This window comes from Panthera onca, chromosome B3 (genome assembly GCF_046562875.1).
Source record: "Panthera onca isolate mPanOnc1 chromosome B3, mPanOnc1 haplotype 2, whole genome shotgun sequence".
In the NCBI taxonomy this organism is placed as follows: domain Eukaryota; kingdom Metazoa; phylum Chordata; class Mammalia; order Carnivora; family Felidae; genus Panthera; species Panthera onca.
Genome location: NC_138344.1, coordinates 73,667,569 through 73,694,539, shown reverse-complemented (window position 1 = coordinate 73,694,539; position 26,971 = coordinate 73,667,569). Strand labels below are relative to the sequence as shown.

The following is a 26,971-nucleotide window of genomic DNA, read 5'->3' as shown; positions in this document are numbered from 1 at the left end:
AAAACCCTAAAACACTGCAGATTAGAATGTAAAATAGTGTCAGTACTGGAGAAAACAGTCTGACATTTCCTCGAAAAGTTAAACATAGTTACCATTTGACTCAGTAAGTCAACTTCTACATATACATCCAAGAGAAATGAAAACATATGCCCCGACAGAAACTTACACACAAATGTTAATGGCAGAATTACTCATAATAGCCAAAAAGTAGAAACAACCCAAATATCTCTCAACTGATGAATGTATACATGAAACATATACCCGTTTATATAATGGAATATTATTTGGTTATAAAAAGAGTGAAGTGCTACTGAAGTCTTAATACATGTTACAACGTGGATGATCCTTAGAAACATCATATTTAGTGAAGGAAGTCAGTCACAACAGATCACACATTAATTCCATATTTATGAAATGTCCAGAATAGGCAAACCTATAGGGATAGAAAGTAAATTAGTGATTGCCTAGGGCTGGGGAGGGTGGAGAGGATTTGAGAAGTGCCTGCTAATAGATATAGGGTTTCTTCTAGGAGTAATAAAAATACTCTAAAATTAGGTAGTAGTGATTGCATAATTATGTGAATATACTAAAAACACTAAAATGAAAACTTCAAAGGGGAAAATTTGGTACATAAGGTACATGTCTATAAAGTTGGTATTTAAAAAGTAGACATGTATTTTATACTTTGAAAATAATTTAAAAATCCAAACTTCTTTTTACTTATATGATCTTTAATTATTTTCCTGCAGGTTTGTGACCTTCCATAATCTACTATGAGTTTTCCACATTATTCTGTTTTAATTTTTTAAGTTTATTTATTTATTTTGAGAGAGAGAGAGCACAAGTAGGAGAGGAACAGAGAGAGAGAGAGAGAGAGAGAGAGAGAGAGAGAGAGAGAGAATCCCAAGGAGGCTCCACATTGTCAGTGCAGAGCCCAATGTGGGGTTTGAACCCATGAACCATGAGATCATGACCTGAGCTGAAATCAAGAGTTGGATGCTTAACCAACTGGGCCACCCAGGTGCCCCTCCACATTATTCTTTAAACTAATACAGTACTTTACAACTTTAAGAATATTTTCATAACATTATTTCACTTGATCTTTATAAGAACTAAGATGAGTATTATTATTTCACATTACATGTGAAGGAATATGAATGGCTCAAAGAAATGGTTGCAAGCTAGCATGCAGATTTGGTCTCAATATTTCTACTTCAATAGTTTTCCCAGTACTACCCCTTTACCATACTTCATATACTATATTAAAGGAAAACCTCAATAGGAAAGATTATTCTATTGATTCTTTCAAAAAATACTTACTGAATCCTACTGTGTTCCTGGTACTATGTTAGGAGGTTATATAGAAGATGAATAAGATTAATACTGCCCCTATCCTCATAGGACAACATGAGCAAACAAAAAATTATAATACGATATGGCAATACGGTATTATATTGTAGGTACTGTGTGTACTTATCCCTATATATGTTTGAGGATATAATGTTCTAGACAGATGAAACAGCATGTACAAAGGTCCAGAAACAAGAGAGAAAATATTTATATAAACAGTTAAAATAGATTCAATATGTCTGTATATAGTGGGATAGGGGGAGAGGAAAAGAGGTGAGACTAAAGGGATAAGCAGGGATCAAAGCAGACCTGGCCCTATGGACCATGTTGAGCATTGGACTTTATTCTCAAAGCAATGGTTGTACTGAATAGTTTTAAATAGGGAAATGAACTAATCATACCTATATTTTGAATGGTTTCTTGGCCTCAATATGGAGAATTGATAGGAAAAGGAGAGACTGGACATCAAAAGAACTGTTAGGAAGCTACTATAGTAATTTAGGAAAGAAACAATGATAGATTAAACTAGAAGGCTGGAGGGGCGCCTGGGTGGCTCAGTCGGTTGAGCGTCCGACTTCGGCTCGGGTCATGATCTCATGGTCCATGAGTTCCAGCCCTGCATCGGGCTCTGTGCTGATGGCTCAGAGCCTGGAGCCTGTTTCAGATTCTGTGTCTCCCTCTCTCTCTGACCCTCCCCCGTTCATGCTCTGTCTCTCTCTGTCTCAAAAATGAATAAACGTTAAAAAAAATTTTTTTTAAATAAATAAAATTAAAAAAAATAAACTAGAAGGCTGGAGATAGAGAGTATTCAAGTATTTAGAGAGACAGAACTGACATGATTTAATAATGGATTGGATATGCAAAGAGAAAAAGGAATCAAGAATGACTCCTAGATTTTTGGTTTGATTGTTATGTGGATAATGGTTATCATTTACCCTTATAGAAACAGGAGGAGTAAGTAGCCTATTTTCCTGTGTGTATTGGAGGGTGAGCAGGGTGGAGGGTGTTAAGAATACTGAGTTCAGTTTGGGACATATGGAAGATTAGTGAAGATATCAAGGCAGCAAATGGATATATGTCTGAAGTGGGGCGGGCGGGGGGGGGGAACACTGATTAATTCTTTCTTTTTGAAACATTTCCCTTTCTTAGTTTCCTGTGATATCACACTCTCCTTGCTTTCACTCATTCATTGCTTCTCTTTGTTAACTCCACCTAATCACTAGATTTTGAAGGGGATCCTTCTCTGGGCGATCTCATCAAGTCCCAAGGCTTTAAAAACTATCTCTATCCTAATGAGCTCCATACTTATATCTCTATCCTTGACCTATGTCCTGAGCTTCAGAATGATAAATTTATCTGCCTTTGTGATTTATCCTACAGGAGTTCTAACAAGCATCTATAACCTAATATCCAAAATAGTATTTTCCCTCAAATGGTCTTCTCAGCCTTGGTAAAGAGTACAATCATCCCACTCAGCTGTTCAAGACAAAAACCCAGACATCTTCTTTGATTCCTCTCTTTTTCTCATCTTCCACATCCAAATCAACAACGGTTCTTCCTAGAAAATATCTCAGATTTGACTACCCTTCTCCATTTCTACTGCTACCATTTTAGCTCAAGAAGTCTTGCTTAGATTTCTCCTAAAGCCTCTTAAGTAGTCTCTTTGCTTCTACTCTTAACTTCTCTATGATCCATTCTCCACTCAGCAGCCAGATTCTCTTTTAAAATTACATATCAGATGGGGCGCCTGGGTGGCTCAGTCAATTAAGTGTCTGACTTCAGCTCAGGTCATGATCTCACAGGTTCATGAGTTCAAGCCCCACATCAGGCTCTGTGCTGACAGCTTAAAGCCTGGAGCCTGCTTTGGATTCTGTGTCTCCCTCTCTTTCTTCCCCCCTCTCTCTCAAAAATAAATATCTATTTAAAAAATAAAATAAAATAAAATAAAAATAAATAAAAATAAAATAAAATTTATATCAGATAACACCATTTCTGTGCTTAAAACCCTTACCATGACCTACAAGTTCCTATATGTTCAAGCCTCTTTCTCTGACCTTGACTTGAATCATTCCCTCCAACCCACCCCCCACCCCCAGCCTTAAGGTGCATTCATTCATTTATTTTTATTTTTTAATGTTTATTTATTTTTGACAGAGAGAGAGAGAGAGAGAGAGAAAGAGACAGAGCATGAGCGGGGGAGGGGCAGAGAGAGAGGGAGACACAGAATCCGTAGCAGGCTCCAGGCTCTGAACTGTCAGCCCAGAGCCCAACGCGGGGCTCAAACTCACAGAGCACGAGATCATGACCTGAGCCGAAGTCGGACGCACCCCAAGGTGCATTCATTCATTTAACAAACATTTCTTATTTACTTAATTTGTACCAGGTACCTCATTAGCCATTAGGCAATACGAAGCTGATACCTGTCTTTCAAAGGTTTTGGTTTAGTGAGAGAAACAAAGAACAAATAAAACACTTTCACAGAGTTAAGAGCAGGTGGGATAGGATTACAAAAGTCTTCGCAAAAATTTGCCTACAGGAATCAGGGAAGGCTTTACCAAAGAAGGAACAATTAGTGGTATGCTTTTGAAAGATGGCTAGTTATGCATAAGGGTGTAGTCTATGACCTAGGATTAGAAGAAAGCTCACAGGCTAGGGCAGTGTGATTAACTATTGGTCATGGAGTAGGACAGCAGAAAAAAGCCCTTGGCAGGTCACTCGAGAGATCTGGGATGATTAAAACACAAGTGGATACTTAGATCAATGTGCCATTCATTCATATAATAATTTTTTGAGTGTCCACTACATATTAAAATTTATCCAAAGAGCTGGTTATATAACAATAAAAAAACCTACCAAATATCTGAATTTATGGGCCCTACATTTCAGTGCAGGATTCAGACATTAAACAAGTATATAATGTTAGATAAGAGCTACAATGAAAAATAAAGCAGAGTAAGAAGTAGACAGTGCTGGGGCTACCATTTGAGATATGAGAGTCAGTAAAAGTCTGACTGAGGAAGAAAAATTTGAGCAGAGGCCTGAATGAAACAATCTAGATATTACCTGGATCAGTTGTTCAACTTCACAGACAGGAAAACACATTTTCAGACATTGCTGACTTTACCAAACTGTCCCTTCACTAAAGTGATGATTAACTCACCCTTTCCATTTATTTTATCTTGATTTTTTGACCATGTGTAATTGGTCCCTTGATTAGGCAGGTTAGAATTTAGACTACATATAATTTCTCTACTGATCATTAACTAATCCTGGGTTTAGTTATTAACCAAAGGTCTGCTCCTTCTCTGGTTCATGTGACCTTGTTTTCATTTCTCCCTGAGTCTCAGCTAGATTTTATCTCCCCATAATGTTAAATAGTATCTCAAATATGATGGCTCACCCAAGCAGCTAAAAGCAGAATGTAGTGAAAGCCTAATTCCCCTTCTTCTATTACCAGGGTTAGGATTGAGTGCTGAGACAGCAAAGAAAAATTAAATCCACTATCTTCAGCCAGAATATGACAAAGGATCATGTTTATGTTTAGGAAAGGAATACACTCACAGGAGTGGAGAAGAAAAACAGTGATAAAATCTCAAGAAACATGCCAAGATAGAAATCCCATTAGGCTATGAAATAATCTCAGTGGGACCTGGAGAGTGGGGGGCGCCTGGGTAGTTCAGTTGGGTAAGCATCTGACTACAGCTCAGATGATGCTCTCACGGTTCATGAGTTCGAGCCCTGCACTGGGCTCTGTGCTGAGAGCTCAGAACCGGGAGCCTGCTTTGGATTCTGTGTCTCCCTCTCTCTCTGCCCCACCCCTGTTTGCACTCTGTCCCTCTGTGTCTGTCAAAAATGAATAAACGTTAAAAAAAAAAAAAAAAAGAAAAAAAAGAATTTGCCTGGAGAATCTGATTTTCTTCACTTTTGTTTCTCATACCTGAGAGATGTGACTAAAATACTGCAAAGCTGTCTCCACAGGGCTTTTGAAGTATATCTTCTCCTGAGGTTTCAGCTATAAAGAGAGTAAGACAAATATTGAACATATCCACAACAGAATGAAATAAAATACCAGCAAATATGGCAAAGGATGTACCACGACTTCCTAAAGCACGAGTTATTATTTCACTATCCTAAATATGAGGATGCTCACCACTGCCCTAGGAGATGTAGACTATATGTTTTAATTCTCCTTACCTCGTGCTTCGATAGCAACAGCCACAAACAATTCTTCTGTTGTTTGCCCTTTTTAAAAAATATATAATAATTCTATCTGCAAGTTTTTCTTTTCTTTTCTTCCTTTCTCTTTCTTTCTTTCTTTCTTTCTTTCTTTCTTTCTTTCTTTCTTTCTTTCTTAAAAATTTCAGTGCTTAGTCACTCATCAACTGTACTCTTTGTATACTTCCTATAGGCCAGGAATGGGATAAAATGGTTTGTGGTTGGAGAAGAAAAACTTACATTATCAGAAAGAGCCAGATGCTTGCAGGCAGTTCCACAAACAGCACATTTTTCTAAGGGGGGAAGGGAAAAAAATGTTCAGTTTTTACGGTCAAGAGGTATGTTCTTCCTAAAATACATGGTAATAGCCAAGTAGGCTAGCAAGAAACAGGCTCTTACTAAATTTAGAGTATCTTTGTGCTACAAAAGGACATCTTGAGCTCTGTTCTCAAAATCAATATTTGCAAACTTGTATGTTGATGACAAATAAGGCTTTCACACTGTACCTCTACCCATTTCCTCTTTATACATTCCCAATTTTCTTCTGCAGATGAAGGGCAGTTCTAACCCCCCAGCAAGTAGTACTAGGAAGAACACAAGAGTACTAATGGTTTCGGGTGTAAGTTGCTCTTTTTCCCCCCACCTACCTGACAGTAGGCACACTGTAGATACTGTAAGAAACCGAATTATTCCTGCCCTGTTCTCACTTTGCTAATTTGCTTGGAACTTGCTTTGAAGCTCTCCTGCTCTCATTCTCTAATTAATCAAATCTGAAAGAATAAAAATTAAAATTCCTAATCTTTAAGTTGAAATTTTAGTGGTGTTGGTTATTGTTAAGATAAATGCCATGTCAAGAGAAAATATCACATGACATATGCTTTACCGAGACAAACCTCTTCAAGGTGAGCTGCTGTTACCATAAAATGGTTTTGTTACATTAGCAGATAACTTAAAAGGGTTATGAGATCCAACAAGAGAAAAACATCTTCAGAAGCTAGTAACCTCACTCTGCTTTCCTTGAGGACTAAAGGTTTTTCCCAGCCTTCCCTCTGTATTATTGCCAGAGTGAGCTAGCAAGTAGGAAACATTCTTCTGTTTAAGAAAAACACGAAACAAAGAAATTTCCCCAGCTCTCCATCATCTGCAGGATAAAGTTCAAGGTCTTCAGTTTTGTATATAATACCCTCCCATCACCTGGCCATTGCCTACCTCTCCAGCCTCATCTCTTAACCACTTCTTTCTTTATTCTCTATGCTCTACCAATCCCCTGCAGTATGGTTTTATAGTGTGGTATGTATGCCCTTACACACGATGTTTTCTTAAACTAAAATGATCTTCCCTGCTTTATCTACTTGGCAACTCCAGTTTATTATTCAAAACTCTACTGAAGCAACAGCTCTTCTATGAAATCTTCCCTAATCAAGCACTTTGGCATTAAAAAAAAAAAAACCCTCAAATTCAGGTCTAATTTCTAGACTTAATCACTGCAGGAACTTGGTCAAATCACTTATCCTATCTGAACCAGTTCCTTATTTGTAAAATGGATCTACTAATAATTACCTCTTGGAATTGTGGTGAGGATATATAAAATTTGTACATGTGGAAAATACTTTTTAAACTGCAAATGTATCACTGTCACCACTATTATCATCTTCATCATCATCATCATTTCTAATCAAATTGATTTCACAGGCTAGACCATTTCCCATTAGAATTACTCTTGTTATCAACCAAACTTTCCCCAATTCCTATTCATTACTGTTATTTTTTTTTTCTCTTTTCTCTAATTAGTCTGATAACCTTGGCTTTCCCTGCCACTTGTCAAAACACTGGCAAGTACCTTTTGGTGTTCAAGTAATAGATATTCCATTTGCTAAATCATTCTTTATCAATGGGTGCCTAAAATTTCCATAATCAAGAGTTTCCTACTGTATCTATACAACCTTTGGCCCAATATGTGATTTTTATCCCAAGTCACACAGAGAAATGGCTAATAATTATTACTAGGTTAAAAATATTTTTTGCCTGAATTTGAAAACAGTTAAGTCACTCACCCAGAGTCACACACTTTTTACAAAAAATATGACCACAGCTGGTGACAAAGAAATTGTCTCCATCTTTTCGACAGCACCAGTTACAGTGAAACCAATCCATTCTGGAACAGATAAAGAGAAAGATTAAAAATAACCTGGAGCATTATATAATTATAGCTGTTCCAAAATCTATGTAACAATGTTTGCTTAGCTTCTGTTATCTTTTGGAGATGTAGGCACTATTATTGTGGGTATTCCTGTTGGTTGTAAGGAAGTACATATATCACTGAAGTGAAAAAAGCAGACTACAAACTCTGCTATACAGTTTTAAAAAAGAAAATATATATATATTTAGAAAAAGTATATACCTATATATTTAGAAAAGTAATGGGACAATGAGATTTTTTTTTTTTGAATGGTGAGATCATGGGTATTTGTGTGTGTGTTACCTTTACACTTTCCCCCCCCAAATTTCCTAGATTAATTCATGTACCAATTTGTAATCAGAAAAAAAATCTTAAAAAAAAAAAAAAGAACTGTCTGTCAGGGCACCTCTTGTGGCACAGTCAGTTAAGCATCCGACTCTTGATCTTGGCTAAGGTCATGATCTTACAGTTTGTGAGTTTCAGCCCCACATCAGGCTCTGTGCTGATGGTGAGGAACCTGCCTGGGATTCTATCTCTTTCTGCCTCCCTACCCCCTGCTTGTACTCTCTCTCTCTCTCCCTCAAAATAAATTAAAAAAAAATATATTTCTTTCCTAATAACTCCCTGTGACACAGTAAGATGGAACAAGGAGGAAGTACTGGACCAAATAATAGAAGATCTCATATGAGCCACTTGGGACATATTTTATATAAGGGAAACATGGTTTCTGAATGATAATGTTGTCTCAGCTTATACACTTTCCCTTCTACTCTACAGACACTCAGAATCATAGATCTGGGAGGGACTTCAAAAATCATTTCACATTTTATCCAATACCATCATTTTTCAAAAGATATACCTGATGTTCACTGAAATTTAATGACTTGTCCAAAGTTCCATCTTTAGTTAATGTCAACTCTAGGATTAGAACCTGAGTCTTCTTACTCCCTGTGTCAAGTTCTTGCTACCACATCAAGTACACCTTGGTGTTAGACATGGCACCCATACCTCCTATATTTTCTGCCAATACTAATTCCATATAATTGGTGAAATACATAATTACATTAATGTGACTTTGTAAGATTTTAAATGAAGAAATTGACATATTAAAAATACATAATTGAGCTGATACACACTGAGCTGCAATTAGTTCATACGTATAATGAATTCACATGTTTAATTCCAAGAATATGTTATTTAAGAATATAACATGTTTGATTTCCTTTAAAATTACATTAGGAAAATAAAACAGAAGGTAACTTTTTTTTCCCCACCTAAGTATTTTCTTTAAAAAAGTTTTTAAGTAGTTTATGGAAAGGTTTGCTACAAGAATGATGGCTCGTTTGCACCACCCTTTAACATTTTTAACAAGATTCACGATAAAATCTTGCTGAATAATCGGTTCAGTGCAAGGGCATTATACAGAGCCATGCATTTTAGGTTTCCATTTATTGCTCATAATACACTAACTTCTATCAGGAGGGGAGTCTGAAGTATTGCTGAAAAGGCCCCACTATATATATCCGGCTTTGTACAAGGGCAGCAACAACAATGTTAATCAAATAGGTTGGCCCTTATAAGAAGGGCAGTTAAGCGTTTGTGAGGACAACGCTTGCCGGTTTTCAAGGGGGTAGGGGGATTTAGCAGTCTCAAGACCAGTAGTTCTTTTCTAACTACATTCCCTACCCGCTTGGCCGCCATGATCTTATAAGCCCTGGTATCTCACCTAAATCATCCAGTTCTCCTCACGAAGAGCTGGAAAAGGGCGGGAAAATACACAGCAAGCCTGGCACCTGCGAGAGGCAAGAGGCTGGGCGTGGCCCGCGGCGGCGTGCGAGAGCCCTGGGCGGGGCCCCGGGCGGTGTGCTAAGTGAGTGGGCGTGGCCTGGTGCGGGCGCGAGGCTTGGGCAGAGGTCCCGACTGCGTACTGGGCGCAAAAATTGGGCTCTTGGTAGCCGGCAAGAGGCAAGAGCGCTTGCCTCTTCTTAGTAGCCGAGGAAATTTTTCTTCGTTTGAGAATGGGAACAAGAAGAATATGGCCTAATCCCATTCAGGTTACTGTGGAAACGGGGTAAGAATAAACCTAATAATGTTCCTATAGATAATAACACACTAGAAAAAATTTGGTCACAAAGCAGATGAAAGCTTCTACCAGTATTTTTTAATGAAAGAAAATAATGGGTGTTTGAAAGAATAGTATAAATCCGAAATAGAAAAGTTACAAAGTGATATGGATAGAGAACAGACATTAAATAAGAACTAACAATGGGCGCCTGGGCGGCTCACTCGGGTTGGCTATGGTTCATGAGTTCGAGCCCCGCGCAGTGCCCTGTGCTGACAGCTCAGAGCCTGGAACCTGCTTCGGATTCTGTGTCTCCCTCTTCTTTCTGACCCACTCCCAGTCACACTCTGCCTCTCTCTTTCTCTCTCTGAAAAATAAACATTAAAAACATTTCTAAATAAGAACTAACATATCAGGAAAAAAAATTATAACTTTTTTTCTGAAATAAAAAAAATGAGGAAAAAAGCACAAGTAAGGGCTGAAAGGAGAATAGTTTTTCTTTTAAAAAATACAAGGTTTTAAGAGAAAGTGATGGATATAGAAAACAAGCAAAAGAGATTTTACACACACACACACATTTATTCCCCCAAAGAAAACCAGAGAGCAATGTATCAGAACAAATGTTTAAAACAAAACTTGGAACAAGTTTTCCTGAAATAAAATAAGACTTAATTCTACATACATACTGTGTATAGGAGAAAACTGACCCAGAACAGTCAAAACCAAAACATTTTCTAATAAAACGATTGGTCTTAAAAGTAAGGAAAAACCCTTTTGAACATCCAGACAAAAAAGTACAAGTCACTTATAAGGGAAAGAAAAATAGACTGTCATCAGACTTCTCTACAGTAGCATTTTATGCTACAAACAGTGAAATAGCATTTTCAAGATTTTCAAAAAGAAAATATGACCCAAGAACTTTCTCCTTACATTTTTCTCCTTACGTTGTGTTCAGGTATAAAGGCTGCTGACAAAAAATGAACGTGAGCTTTTCCTGAGGAATCCACTAGTGGTTCTCAAACTTTTTGGCCTCAGAACTCCTTTACATTTTGAAAATTATTGGAATGCCTGGGTGGCTCAGTCGGTTAAGCGTCCAGCTTGGGCTCAGGTCATGATCTTATGATTCATGAGTTCGAGCCCCCCATCGGGTTGTCTGCTGTCGGCACAGAGCCTGCTTCAAATCCTCTGTTCCCCTCTCTCTGCCCCTCTGCTGCTCACACGCTCTCTCCCTCTCCTTCAGAAATAAACATTAAAAAAATATTGAAGGCCCTCTTGCCAAAAAACTTTTATTTATGTGGATTGTGTCTATCAATATTTACAGTATTAGCATTTAAAACCAAGAAATTTAAAAAATATTTATTTATTAGTTCATTTGAAAACAATAAGTCAATTAAATATTAATATAACTTATGAAAAATTAATATATCTTCCAAAATAAAAACAATTTAGTGAGAAGAGTGGTGGTGTTTTAGTTTTATAATCTCTTACTATCCGACTTTACACAAAGCAGAACTGGCACAAGAACTTAGCTTCTACATTCACGCTGTTGCAGTATATGCTGTTTTGGTTGAAGTGTGTGAAGAAGATCTGAAACTCACCCAAATATGTAGTTGGAAAAGGCAGTAGCATTTTAATAGCCTATTCAGATAATTGTGAATATTTTTCTTTCCTATTCCACCAAATGCAAGAAGTGGGAGCTTGTTAAAAGCTAGTTGCAATGTGGGGTCTAACACCATGCAATGAACATGTAACATCCTACATTTGGACCAAACTGGTCATTTGGAAAATACTGGTTCACTGAGTTATGCAGATTGACATACAATATTAAGTATTGACACATTTTATTATATAATACTTAAAAATAACTTAAATTTTTTTTAGCGTTTATTCATTTTTTTGAGAGAGACAGAACATGAGTGGGGGAGGAGCAGAGAGCAAGGGAGACACAGAGTCTGAAGCAGACTCCTGGCTCTGAGCTGTCAGCACAGAGCTCGACGTGGGGCTCAAACCCAAGAACCGTGAGATCATGACCTAAGCCGAAGTCGAAAGCTTACCCGACTGAGCCACCCAAGTGCCCCCAAAATCACTTTGTAATATATCACTACTTATTTCGTCAGAAAAGTCTTTGAATACTGGGATGCTCTCAGGCTTACAGTTGCAGATACAAGTTTTCCAAAATTCTAGTATTTGTCTAAAAGCTTGAATTTTATCATTGTCAACAAATACTGTCACCGTTTTCCTTGAAGTGAGAAGTTCATTTGGTTTATTTTTGAGAAAATTTCTACCAAATACCCAAGCTGGAATAACCATAGTTTGTTAGTTGTTCTTTCAAGTAAAAATGATGTTCCATAAAATAAGTTAGTTCAGCTCACAACTCAAACCATCACATAAATGTTTTTTCTAAATATAGTCTTAATTCTATTTAAATATTCTGGATCATAGAAAAAGGAGACTTTTAAAAATTTTAATGAAACAAACTTAAATTAACATTGATAGCAAAAAATGATAAAGATTGTATACATGAATAAAACAACAGAACAGTCTCACTTGAGACTATTGATGCAAAAATATTCTTTTTAAGTTTACTTATTTTGACAGAGAGAGAGGAAGAGAGAGTGCACATGTACCACTGGGGAAGGGGCAGAAAGAGGGGGAGAGAGAATCCCAGTCGGGCTCCATGCTGTCAGCATGGAGCTCGACATGGGGTTCAATGCTGAACTCGATCCCATGAACAATGAGATCTGACCGGAGCCGAAATCAAGAGCTGGGCACCCCACAATTTAAATTAGATATTAGCAAATAGAATCCAACAACACATTGTAAAAAGTATACATTACAACCAAGTGATGTTCATTACAGGAATGAAATGATGGTTCAAAATTACAAAATCCATTAATGTTATTTATTATAGTGATATTTCTAAGAAGAAATACCATGATGATCTCCACAGTTGCTAGTAAAGCATTTGTCATAATTCACATCCATTTCTGATTTAAAATCTCATTGAAGTAGAGATCAGTGGATATTTCCTTAACATGATTAGAAAGTGTGTGTGTGTATATGCACATGTGCACAAAAGCTAGCATGTTTTGAAATGAGGAAACACTTAAGACATTCTTTCTTGCTAGTTAGGAATAAGACAAGAATGCCACTGTCACTTAAGATAAGATAAAAATATCTTTTTAGCTGATTATATGATGTATATCTGAAAGATCGAAAAGAATCAATAGGAAAATGTAAATAAAAAGAAAATTTAGTAAAGAATAATGTTATAAAATTAATAAAAAGAAATACAGTAACCTTTCCATATTCAAATAATAATCAGAAGACATAATAGGAAAGAAGACTCTATTTAAAATAGAGTCTTTACCTGCAGCAAAGCAGGTAAAATGGTTAGGCAATAACTCAACAGAAATATGCAAATGTATATGAAGAAAACTTTAAAACATTACTGAAAGAGGCAAAAAACATAAATGGAAAAGTAAGTCTTGTTTTTATTTTTTATTTTTATTTCTTTATTTTTAATTATTATTTATTTATTTTGAGAGAGAGACAGAGAGCCCCAAGCAGAGGAGGGACACAGAGAGAGTCACAGAATAGATAGGAAGAGTCAACATCCTAATGATGTCAGTTCTTTCTAAGTTAATTTATAAATGTAACATGATCACAGTAACGAACACCAGCAGGCTGTTTTCTGGAATTAAACAAATTGATCATAGAGTTCACATAAAAAAAATGACTAAAACAAACAAGAATATTCGGGAAAACCCTGACAATTTTCAGTGTCCTGTGTGGTGGATAGCTAGCTGCATCCAATATTAAAATGTATTATGAAGGCATTATAATTTAAAAAGTATGATATTGGTGCATGGATGAACATCCAGACCAATTCAGTAGACTAGAAAGTCCAGAAATAGAACCATGTACCTTTGGAAAAGGTATGCTAAATGTGGGGAGTTCAACTGGGAGGGGAGTTGAGTTTTTTAATAAATAGAATTGGGACAACTGGATAGCCATTTGGAAAAAAATAAAATTAGGTCTCTATTTTACATCATTAATCAGACTAAATATCAAATGGCTCAGAAATCTAAATATAGAAATGAAATGTACAAGTACAAGAAGAGGACATCAGATGAAAACTTATAACCATGAAGCGGGTAAACCTTCCTATGATTCAAAAATCTAGAAACAGGGCACCTGGGTGGCTCAGTCGGTTAAGCATCTGACTTTGGCTCAGGTCATGATCTCATAGTTTGTGAGTTTGAGCCCCGTGTTGGGCTGTCAGCACAGAGCCTGGAATCTGCTTCGAATTCTGTGTCTCCCTCTCTCTGCCTCTCTCCTGCTCACACTCTGTCTCTCTCTGCTTCTCAAAAATAAATAAACATTTTTTAAAAATTCAAAAATCTAGAAACAATAATAGAAAAGAATGATAATTCTGACTAAAAGAAGAGCTTTTGCATGGCCAAACTCACCATAGAGTCAAAAACTGAGTGACAAATTGGGAAATAATATCTTCTACTTAACTCACAAAGGACTAATAGCTTTAATATACAAAGATCTTTTTTAAAAAGAAAGCCAATGACTTAATAGAAATTTGAGCAAAGGTATTTTTTGTTAAAATTTATTTATTTATTTTGAGAGAGAGAGAACAAGGGAGGGGCAGAGAGAGGGAGAGATAGAATCCCAGGCAGACTTTGGCACCCTGAATTCTCATTAAATTCTAATTAAAGGTGATATTAAGTAGCTATTGCTCAGGAACCCCTGGGTGTCTCAGTTGGTTAAGTGTCTGACTCCTGATTTTGGCTCAGGTCGTGATCTCACGGTTCATGGGTTTGAACCCCTCATTGGGCTCTGTATTAGCAGCATGGACCCTGTTTGGGATTCTTTCTCTCTCCCTCTCTCCCTCTGCCCCTCCCCCACCTCAACATAAATAAACTTCAAAAAGAATGTTTAAAAAAATTAAAAAGTTAAAAAAGAATTTATTTTTTTAAAAAAACTTTTTAACGTTTATTTATTTTTGAGACAGAGAGAGACAGAGCATGAATGGGGGAGGGTCGGAGGGAGGGAGACAAAATTGAAACAGGCTCCAGGCTCTGAGCTGTCAGCACAGAGCCCGATGCGGGGCTGGAACTCACGGACCGCGAGATCATGACCTGAGCCGAAGTCGGCTGCTTAACTGACTGAGCCACCCAGGCGCCCCAAAAAGAATTTAATTAAAATTAAGTTAACAAATAATTCCGTATCGTCACCTCTATAATGTTCTCTCCCTACTTCTCTAAGTAACCTTTTTTGGTAATTTGTTTTATCTTCTAGTGTTTCTGAGATTAGAATTTCTGAATTTAACTCATTATATGATTTCATCTTTTGAAAATATAATTGGTTTACATATTCAAAAATATAATTTAAAAGCAATTCCTAAAAATTGGGGGGATATGGGGACTGAAACAAATGACTTTAACTGTACATCAGATTGGTAACTTTTTAAACAAGCTTATTGAGATAGAATTGGCATACAATCAACTGTCTATATTTAAAATGCACAGTTTGATAAGTTTTGTCACATATACATCCTTGAAACCATCACAACAATAAAGATAATGAAGTGATATCCATCATCCCCAAAAGGAGCTCCATGCTCCTTTGTAAACCATTCCTCTGAACCCTCCCCACACTTCACTCCTCAGGTAACCAGAGTACTTTCTATCACCACAGATCAGTTTTCGTTGTCTAGAGTTTTATCTACATAGAATCATATGTACTCTTTTTCGGTCTGGTTTCTTACATTCAGCTTACCTATTTTGAAACCCATCCATGTTGCTGCATGTATTGATAGTTCTTTTATTTTTGTTGCTGACTAGTATTTCACTTTACTTCATTTCACGTTTCATTTTATATAGAGCAGTATGTATATACCAGTTTGTTTATCCATTCATCTGTTGATGAACATTTGAGTTGTTTCCAGTTGAGAGCTATTATAGCAAATAAAGCTGCTATAAATGTTCATGCACAAATCTTTGGACCTAAGCTCTTTTTCTCTTGGGTAATTAGCTAGAAGCTGAATGGCTAGGTCATATAGTAGGTGTGGTAAGTATATGTTTAATTTTTGAAGAAACTGCCAGACTTATCCACAGAGGATGTACTGTTTTACATTCCCACCAGCAATGTATGAGAGTTTCAAGTTCTCCACGTTATTGCCAGTGCTTAATATGTTCAGCCATTTCTTTCTTTCTTTCTTTCTTTCTTTCTTTCTTTCTTTCTTTCTTTTAAGAGGGAGAACAAGAGAGAGCACGGGGGAAAGAGGCAGAGGAGGAAGGGTGGGGAGAGAATCCCAAGCAGGCTCCACGCTCAGCACAGAGTCCAATATGAGGGTTGATCCCATGACCCTGGAATAATGACCTGAGCCGAAATTGAAATCGAAATTGAAAGTCAGATGCTCAAGCCCCAAGTCTTTTTAATTTTAAAGATTCCAGTAGGTATGTAATAGGTCCTTATTGTGATTTAATTTGTGTTTTCCTCATGACTAATGATGAGGAACATCTTTTCATGTGCTTATTGGCCATCTATGTATATATTTTTGGTGAAGTGTCTGATTCTTTTGCCCATTTTTAATTGGGTTACTTATTTTCTTATTACTGGTTTTGAGAATTCTTCATATATTCAGAAGAAACTCTTTTATCAAATATATGCCCAGTTTGTGACTTGTGTTTTCAGTCTCTGAATAGTGGTTTTTGAAGAGCAGAAGGTTTTACTTTTGATAAAGTCCAACTTACCAATTTGTTCTTTTATGGAGCACTTTTTGGTGTCATATCTAAGATATCTTTGCCTAACCCAAGGTCACAAAGATTTTCCCATGTTTTCTTCTAGAAACTCTAGAAATCTGGACTATATACTTTTGAATTTGTAATCAGGAATATGATTCACTTCAAGTTAATTTTTTTAATGTTTATTTATTTTTGAGAGAGAGCAAGCGAGCAGGGGAGGGGCAGAGACAGAGACAGAGACAGAAAATCTAAGCATGCTCCGCACTATCAGCGCAAAGCCAGACATGAGGCTTGAAACCAAGAACCATGAGATCATGACCTGGGCCAAAATCATGTGCTCAACCGACAGAACCACCCAGGCACCCCTTGAGTTGATTTTTCTATATGGTATGAGCTATGGATTAAAATTCTTTCATGTGTATGAGTGTGTTGTTTTGGTTTTGTTTTCTGCATATGGACATCCAATTGTTCCAGCACCATTTGTTGAAAAGATTATCTTTTCAAAAAAAAAAAAAAAAAAAAAAAGAAAAGAAAAGAAAGGATTATCTGTCCTCGACAAAATTGTCAAAAAAATTAGTTGCCTAGGGCACCTGGGTAGCTCAGTCAGTTGAGCATCTGACTCTTGATTTCGGTGCAGGTCATGATCTCATGGTTAGTGAGTTCAAGCCCTGCATCAGGCCCTGTGCTGACAGTGCAGAGTCTGCTTGGTATTCTGTCTCCCTCTCTCTGCCCCTCCCCCAGTTGCTCTCTACATCGCTATCAAAATAAATGAAAATAAACTTGAAAAAATTAGTTGTCCATAGAAAACAATTCCATTTATGATAGGATCAAAAGGAATAAAATACTTATGGGATGCCTGGGTGGCTTATTTGGTTAAGTGTCCGACTTCAGCTTAGGTCATGATCTCGCATTTTGTGAGTTCAAGTCCCACATCAGGCTCTGTGCTGACAGCTCAGAGCCTGGAGCCTGCTTCTGATTCTGTGTCTCCCTCTCTTTCTGCCCCTCCCCAACTCACGCTGTCTCTCTTTCTCTCAAAAATAAACATTAAAAAAATATTTTAAAAAGAATAAAGTTGGACCCTTACCTTATGATATATACAAAAATTAACAAAAAATCGAACAAACATCTAAATGTAAAGGCAAATCTTCATGGCCTTGGATTTGGCGATGGTTTCTAAATACAACAAAAGCACAAGCAACAAAAAAAGAAATGGATAAGTGGGACTCTATTAAAATTAAAAATTAAAAACTTAAATTGAAAAATTAAAATTGAAAACTTTTGGGGGCGCCTGGGTGACTCAGTCAGTTAAATGGTCTGACTTCAGTCCCAGTCATGATCTCATGGCTCGCGGTTTGAGCCCCGCATGGGGCTCTGTGCTGACAGCTTGGAGCCTGGAGCCTGGAGCCTGCTTCAGATTCTGTGTCTCCCTCTCTCTCTGACCCTCCCCCGTTCATGCCCTGTTTCTCTCTGTCTCTCAATAATAAGTAAACATTAAAAAAAAGATTAAAAAAAAATTTAAACTTTTGTGTATCAAAGAACACTACCAAGAGAGCAAAAAGGCAATCCACAGAATGAGAGAAAATATTTGAAAATCATATAATCGATAAAGGTTTAATATCCAGAATGTATAAAGAACTTCTACAACTCAACAACAAAAAGGCAACTCTGTTCAAAACAGAGCAAATGGGGGCTCCTGGGTGGCTCAGTCGGTTAAGTGTTTGACTTCAGCTCAGGTCACGATCTTGCGGTCTGTGAGTTCGAGCCCCGCGTCGGGCTCTGGGCTGATGGCTCCGATTCTGTTTCCGATTCTGTGTCTCCCTCTCTTTCTGCCCCTCCCCTGTTCATGCTCTGCCTCTCTCTGTCCCAAAAATAAATAAATGTTAAAAAAAATTTAAAAAAAATAAAAACAGAGCAAATGATTTGAATAGACATTAATAAAAGGAGAGATACAGACAGCCAATAAACACATAAAAAGATGCTCAATATCATTACTCATTAGGGAAATGAAAATCAAAACCACAATCAGATACCATTTCACTTCTATTAGGATGACTATTTTTTTTTTCAAGAGGAAAACAGTGTTGGGGAGGATATGGAGAAATCGAAACCCCAGTATATTATTGGTGAGAATGTACAAGATGCCTTTGCTGGAAAACAGTCTGGTGGTTTCTCAAAAAATTAAACGTATAGGTACCCTACCATATGATGCAACAATTCCACTCCTAGGTATATGCCCCAAAGTATTGAAAACAGGGACTCAACCAGATACTTGTACATCAGTGTTCACAGTATTAATGCAGCATTATTCACAATAGCCAAAAGGTGGAAACAACACAAGTGTCCATCAACAGATGAATGGATAAACAATGTGCTATATCCATACAATGGAATATTATTCAGCCATAAAAAGGAATGAAGTTCTGATACATGCCACAACATGAAAGAAACTTGGGAACGTGCTAAGTGAAATAAGTCAGACATAAAAGGACAAATATTGTATGATTTCACTTATATGACATATCTAGAATAGTCAAATTTATAGAGAAAGTAGATTAGAGGTTGACATGGAGCGGGAGGAGAGAATGGGGAGTTACTGTTTAATGAGTAGAGTTTGTTTGAGATGGTAAAAAAATTTGGAACTAAAGGTGATCGTTGCACAATGCTGTGATGACACAACTTTAAAAAGAATACCACATAGATGCAGTGCTCTTCTCATCACATCAGGAAGTTAACGATATCCACAACAAACTGGTGATGTTAATCTTGTTGACTTAGTTAAGGTAGTGTTTACCAGACTTCTGCCTTCAAAGTTCAAATATTATCCCCTTTCTATATTCCATAAAGTCGGGGAGACGTGGTTAAGTACCACCTCCTGTAAGGAAGAATATCTACATACATTATTTGGAATTCTTCTATAAAGAAAAGGTATTTCTCCTCCACCATTCAGTTATGTTTTCAGTCATTTATTTATATTAATATAGACATATCTATGTTTATTTTACACTTTTTGGATTATAGCAAATACTACACTATTTATTGTTCATATTATTCCATTTGGATATTGGGGAGCTCTTTCAGGTTGATTCCTTCAATCCTCTGAAACTCCTTTCCTTTCTGGTATCACAAGATGCTCCAGACTTTTGTATTTTCCTTGTACCAGCTCTAAAATCAGACATTTCTGGGGTGCCTGGGTGGCTCAGCTGGTTAAGCCTCCAATTCTTTTAAAAATTTTTTTTTTCAACGTTTTTTATTTATTTTTGGGACAGAGAGAGACAGAGCATGAACGGGGGAGGGGCAGAGAGAGAGGGAGACACAGAATCGGAAACAGGCTCCAGGCTCCGAGCCATCAGCCCAGAACCTGACGCGGGGCTAGAATTCACGGACCGCGAGATCGTGACCTGGCTGAAGTCGGACGCTTAACCGACTGCGCCACCCAGGCGCCCCAAGCCTCCAATTCTTGACCTCTGCTCAGGTCATGCTCTTATGGTTTGTGGGTTTGAGCCCCGTATTGGGTTCTACGTTGGCAGTGTGGAGCTTGCTTGGGATTCTCTTTCTCTCACTTTCTCTCTGCCCCTCTCCCACTCACTCTCTCTCTCAAAAATAAACATAAATTTAAAAAAAATCTTTAAAATCAGACATTTCTCCAGGGTTCCTTGGTTTCTTTTATTGGAGAATGGCATTTTGAAACCAAAATCTGAGCACAAGGTGTGACCATTCCTGTAGGAATGCCAGTGCTTCTAGGCCCTCTCAGTGGACAGGCCTAGGTAATATATGTATGTATACTAATTGATGTATACACACATTTCTTTCATTGTTTCTGTCTTTTTTTTAATGTTTATTCATTTTTGAGAGAGAGAGAGAGCATGAGTCGGGGGGAGGGGCAAAGAGAGAGGGGGATAGAAGATCTGAAGCAAGCTCTGCGCTGATAGCAGCAAGCCCTATGCGGGGCTCTAACTAACTCAAGATCATGATGCGAGCAGAAGTCAGAGGCTCAACGGACTGAGCCACCCAGGTGCTCCTGTTTCTGTCTTTTAATCTATGTATATGAAGTTAAACACAAGTTCATACTGATGTCTCCAATTCTAATCCATTACCACAGAATTCATTCTAGGCTTACTTTGTTCCCTTCTTGTTTACTTTCTTCCCTTCTTTTTTTTCTGACAGTGAGAACCCTGAGAAATAAATTTACCAGCTAGAGTGCAGTGTTTATATATAGTATGTGGGCCTTTTTTGATACTTGAAATTTGATTATGGACTGGTGTTAGTTGATACTAAAAAATTATTGTTAATTTTTTAGGTATGATAATGACCTTGTGGTTATATAAGAAAATTTCCATATTTTTAAGATTTGCTTCATAAGATATGTAGGGATGGAATGATATCTGGAATTTTCTTTAAAATATTTCAGCAAAGGAGAACAAAAGAAATAAAGGAGGAAAGTATGGATAAAGTAATTGACAAAATCTTGATAATTGTAGAATATGGGTAATGATCCTGGGATATGGGAGTTCACTGTACTCTTCTTTCTGCTTTTGAGTATGTTTGAAGTTCTTCATTTTACAAAATGTTTTATTACTGTAAATTATATTTATTTTTGGTAGGCAAATTATTTACTTAGTGAAAATTCGAAAGTTATCAGAAGATATACAATGAAAATTAGTCTTCCTTTTCCCCTTGTTCCCAGCCACCAAATTCTGACTTCCAAAGGTATTAGTAGTGTTGGTTCTTGTGTATCTTTTCACAGATGATTTCTATATTTGCAAAAATATGTATATATTCCATTTTCACACACACACAAATAGTAGCATACTTTATATCCTATTCTATACCTTTTTTAAACTTTTCATAATTTCAGACTTATGGAAAAGTTCATAGAATTTCTGTTTACTTTAGTTCTGATTCTCCAAATGTTAGCATCGACCACATTTGCTTTGTTATTCTCTCTCTATTTTTATTTTTTTCTGTTCCACTTGAGAATAATTTGCAGGCATTAATGCCTCATTACTCCTAAATATTTCAGTGTATATTTCCCATAAACAAGGGCATTATCTTCCATAAACACAGTACCATTATCAAAATCAAGAAATTAACATTGATATGGTACTATTATCTAATCTAGAAACCTTACTCAAATTTCACCAATTGTCCCATAGATGTCCTTTATAGAAAGAGAGAAAAATTGTTTTTCTATTCAGAATCATATGTTGCATTAAAAAAATTAGTTGTCCGTTAAAAAAAATTAAAACACAAGTTTATAAATTGGAAAGTGAAAACCTATTGCCCTTGATCCTATTCCCCAAAGACAAACATGTTTGACAACCTTTATATAAATCCTTCCAGAATTTCTTTCAATACATATACCAACACACACCACACATATATGTTATATACCTTTAAACAAAAATTAGAAATTATACATAATACCTACAATTTGTTTTTAGTTAATATTTCATTTTTTTATATATCATTCTTAAAATTTTTTTTAATGTTTATTCATTTTCTGAGAGAGAGAGAGAGTTAGGGAGGGGCAGAGAGAGAGGGAGACACAGAACCCTAAGCAAGTTCCAGGCTCTTAACTGTCAGCACAGAGCCCGACGCAGGGCTTGAACCCACAAACCATAAGATCACCACCTGAGCTGAAGTCAGACACTTAACCAACTTAGCCACCCAGGCACCCCTTTTGTATACATTTTATAAATATATCTTGAATCCAGCATCTTTCCATTTTTACCACTCTTGCTTTCTTTTAGTCTCCCTTTATTCCTTGTTTTGATTAATTACCTCCTAACTGCTCCCTGCCTCTGAATTTTCCCAACTCCATTCCATCCTATGGCTGCTGCCATATCCAATCACTCTTCTGCTTAAAATTGCCCAACATTTTCAAGATCATTTACAGAGCATGGCACTCAAGCTCTTCACGATCTACATTTCTTTTTGCATCCCTCAATGTTTGGTCACCCTGCATTTCAGTCACACTGAATTTAATTCAAACAGTTTGTGCAAACTGTTTCCTTTGCTTGGCATATCTTCCTCATTAACTTTTATTCATCCTTTCAGACTTAGCTCAAAAATCACTTTCTCCAGATTCCTACTCTGGCCTGCCCACAGAGTGGAACTCCCAGAGCATCCTGTGCATATCTCTATCATGGCCCTTGTCTCACTGTGCTGTAATTGTTCACTTCTCTCTCTCTCCAACCAGACTGGGACTATATATATATTCACTTTGGGATTACCAGCCCTTCTACAGTATCTAATATAAGTAGTAGGTATTTATTAAATACTTGATAAATGATAGAATATGAAAAGAAATTATCAGGGAGGTGTTGTCTTGCTTCCAGACTCACTTTAGCATACTCAAACAGGATATACAACTCAATGGGAAAAGAGAAATTTAGGGGTAAAATGAGAACATTGGTGATTATATAAAGTTGCCACCATTTGCAGGAAAAGGCTCTGTCTGGCAACTGAATTATTCATTCAATAGATATTTCCTGAGCAAATGTTACAGGGCAAGCACTATTCTAGCCCCTGGGGATATAGCAAGGAAAAAAGATAAAGTCCTGGTTCTCATGGAGTTTGCATTCCACTGGAGTTCTAGTGGGGCAGTTGTATCTAAGCTCCTACTGTATCCCAAGCAGAAAGCTACATGGGGATAGGGGAAAGGTACAAAGACATAAGAGATATTATCTGTCCCTTTAAAAAGCCTGAGACCTAACAAGGGAATCCAAATGTATATATACTACAAAGCAGAATATTGATCATTTCCAAAACATTAATTTACCCAGTCAAAAAATAATTGAGTTTATATATTATGTACCAACTGGATATGGTAACAGATATGCTCTTGCTTTCAAGGCACAGTATAATAGGAGAAAAAGACATGTATTTTTTTAAATCTCACAAATAAATATATAACCATTAAATACATTAACTATAGTCATAAAAGACAAAACCCCAGGAAGTATGAAAGCATATAATTCAGGAAGGCTTCCTTGAGGAAGTATGGAGTGCTGTGGGAACACAGAGAAAGTAGAGGTCAGGTTAATTCAGACAGGTTTCCAGATGAATAGATATATGAATGAGCCTAAAACACTGTGAAAGTTTCATCCCACAGCAGGAGGGGGGTAATTCCAATCAAAGGGAAAGCATCAGTCAATATGGGAAAGCATCAATCAATATGGGAAAGTACAGGGTAGTCCAGTGTGATTAAAGGAAAGAGTGAAATGGGACATAAAGAGGGATGGTGAGACAAAGATGTTATGAGGAAAAGCTGGAGAGATGAATTGAAGCCACTAAAGACTTTAGACTATATTTTCTTTTTTTTTTTAATGTTTATTTTTTATTTTGGAGAGTGGGGAAGGGTCAGAGAGAGAGGGAGACAGAATCCAAAGCAGGCTCTAGGCTCCAGCTGTTAGTTCAGAGTCATATGCGGGGCTCGAACCCATGAACCCCGAGATGACGATCTGGGCCAAAGTCGGACGCTTAACCGACTGAGGCATCCAAGCGCCCCTAGACTTTATTTTCTAAGCTAGTGGTTCCCTCAAGCAATAAGCAGATCCATTAAATTAGAACTAGATCCATTGAATTGAATTTGGTGGGTGAAATGAAGATACGCCATTGCACGAAGTTGCCACCAGAGGGTACCATAAGAGAAGGTCTACCTGAGAAATTATTGAGCACTTCCCCTATGCCAAGTATATATTTCCTCAAGTGATTGTGGTGCTCACTTAGCCAGCCGTAGGAACCCCTGATTTATACAGTAGAGAACCATCAGAGGCTTTGAGCAGGAGAGAAACATGATTAATCCCATATTTTGTAATTCTAAGGACAGAATGAAGGGATGGACGGTCACAGGAAGGGAGATTAGTTGGTAGCCTATAGCAGCGGGACTAGAAAAAGAGAAGTTCTGGAATAGGGCAGCAGCTATAGAATAAGAAGACAGTTGTGAGACAATTTTCAGAGGCAGAACCAACAGGACTTGGTTACCAATTGGATATGGGGCTATGAAGGGAAAGGGAGGGAAAAAGATGAAGGTCTCAGGCCTGAATTATTAAAACCATGATGCTATGATAGCAAGATGTTATGGCCATGGCTGTAAGTGGGAACACAAGAGAGAACAACTTTGTCTGGGGGAACTTAGAGGAGTGTGGTTTTGAAATCAATGACTGGTATGACCTGTTGGGGCTAAAATTAGGGCTCATAGCTGGGTCCTCTATTCTCAGTCTAAGCACCTTTTTTGAGTATATGAATTGTAACTTTTTGGAAGCTTTCTTCTGCTCCTTGCATCATCTATGTTTTTTATTGTCTGTGGCTTTCATGATAGAGCTTTCCTCAAGTGCTCAAGGATCCTTTGTTGGGGAGTCCATGTAACTTGGTTCTTGGGAGTCCAGAAAGCTATGGACTTCAGGAGGAAAGAGAAACACCTAAAGTCTGTATCTAAGGCCCTTGTATTATGGAGTGTTCTGCAAGGAAACAGAACCAGTAGGGGACGATGGATGGATGGATGGATGGATGGATGGATGGATGGATGGAGATAGAGGCATACCTAGTTGTATTGCACTTTGCTTTATTGTACTTCATAGGTACTGCATTTTTTACAAATTGAAGGTTTGTGGCAATGCTAGCATCATTTTTTCCAACAGCATTTGTTCACTTGGTGTCTCTGTGTCACATTTTGGTAATCCACACAATACTCCAAATTTTTCATTATGATTATATTTGTTATGTGATCTGTGATCATTGATCTTTGATATTACTATTATAATTGTTTTGGGGGCATCATGAACAGCCCTCAAATAAAATAGCAAACTTAATTGTTAAATGTTGTGTGTGTTCTGACTACTTTACTGACTAGCCATTCCTTTATCTCTTTAACCTCTCCCTGGACCTTTCTATTGCTTGAGACACAATAATATTGAAATAAGGCCAATTATTAACCTTACAATGATCTGTAAATGTTCAAGTGGAAGCAAGAGTTGCACATCGCTCACTTTAAATCAAAAGCTAGAAATGATGAAGTTTAGTGAGGAACACATGTCAAAAGCCAAGATAGGCTGAAAGCTAGGTGTCTTATGCCAGACACTTAGTCAAGTTGTGAATTCAAAGAAGAGTTCTTGAAATTAAAAGTGCTACTCCAGTGGACACAAATGATAAGAAAGCAAAATAGCCTTACTGTTTATATGGAAAAAGTTTTAGTGATCTGGATTGGTCAAACCAGTCACAACATTCCCTCAAGCCAGAGTCTAATCCAGAGCAAACCCCTAAGTCTCCTCAGTTCTTTGAAGACAGAGAGAGAGCTGAGGAAGCTGCAGAAGAAAAGTTCACAGCTAGAAGAGGTTGGTTAATGAGGTTTAAAGAAAGAAGCTGTCTCGATAACATAGAAGTACAAGGTGAAGCAGCAGGTGCTGATGTGGAAGCTGCAGCAAGTTATCCAGAAGATCTAGCTAATTAAAGAAGTGCCTTTAACTTAAATTTAAAATTTAAAACTGGCTATACTAAAGAACAGATTTTCAATGTAGGTAAAACAGCCTTATATTGGAAGAAGATGCCATCTAGGACTTTCTCTTTTTTTTTTCTTAATGTTTACTTATTTCTGAGAGAGAAACAGACAGAGAGCAAGCGGGGGAGGGGCAGAGAGAGACACACACAGAATCGGAAGCAAGTTCCAAATCCTGAGCTGTTAGCACAGAGCCTGATGTGGGGCTCCAACTAATGAACTGCGAGATCATGATCTGAGCTGAAGTCAGATGCTTAACCAACTGAGCCACCCAGGCGGCCCACCATGTAGGACTTTCATGGCTAGAGAGCATCATATGCTATAGAAAAATCTTTTGTAAAAAGATGAATCAATCAATGTAACAAACTTCATTGTTGTCTTATTTTAAGAAATTGACACAGCCACCTTCAGCCTTCAGCAACCACCACAGTGATCAGTCAACAACCGTCAACATCAAGGCAAGACCCTCCCTCAACAAAAAGATTATAACTTGATGAAAGCTCAGATGATGGTTAGCATATTTTAGCAATAAAGCATTTTATAACTAAGACATATACATTGCTTTTTAAATACATAATGCTGTCACATGTAATAGATTGCAATATAGTGTAAATGTTAGCTTTTAGATGCACTGGGAAATCAAAAAATTCATTTGACTCGCAATATTTGCTTTACTGGAACCAAACCCACGATATCTCCAAGGTATGCCTGTATGGATATAGGTAGTGGTAGACGTCTAGATAGAGACAGAGATAGAAATAGGACAGAAACAGAGACAGAGATGGAGGTTTATTGTGATAAATTGGCTCATGCAATTATGAAGGCTGAGACAATCTGCTGTCTGCAAACTGGAGACCAGGCAAGCTGGTAGTATAATTCAGTTAGTCCAAGGGCCTGAGAATCATGGG

The 26,971-nt window shown here is 37.3% G+C and overlaps 1 protein-coding gene across 4 annotated transcripts in view; it reads right to left on the bottom strand.

Moving 5' to 3' along the window:
• RNF212B (ring finger protein 212B) overlaps positions 1-26,971 on the bottom strand; it is a 63,761-nt gene that overhangs the window by 26,583 nt on the left and 10,207 nt on the right. For 2 of the 4 annotated variants that reach the window (XM_081795898.1, XM_081795899.1), the window contains exons 2-5: positions 10,009-10,173; positions 7,620-7,720; positions 5,806-5,858; positions 5,288-5,362 (exon numbers count right to left, since the gene is read on the bottom strand). In XM_081795898.1, the coding sequence (XP_081652024.1) occupies positions 5,288-5,362; positions 5,806-5,858; positions 7,620-7,719 (228 nt within the window). In that variant the 5' untranslated portion in view covers position 7,720; positions 10,009-10,173. Of the gene's footprint in view, positions 1-5,287; positions 5,363-5,805; positions 5,859-7,619; positions 7,721-9,470; positions 9,566-10,008; positions 10,174-26,971 lie in introns of those variants that run through there. The other 2 variants (XM_060619257.1, XM_078448388.1) reach the window with 2 other exon arrangements.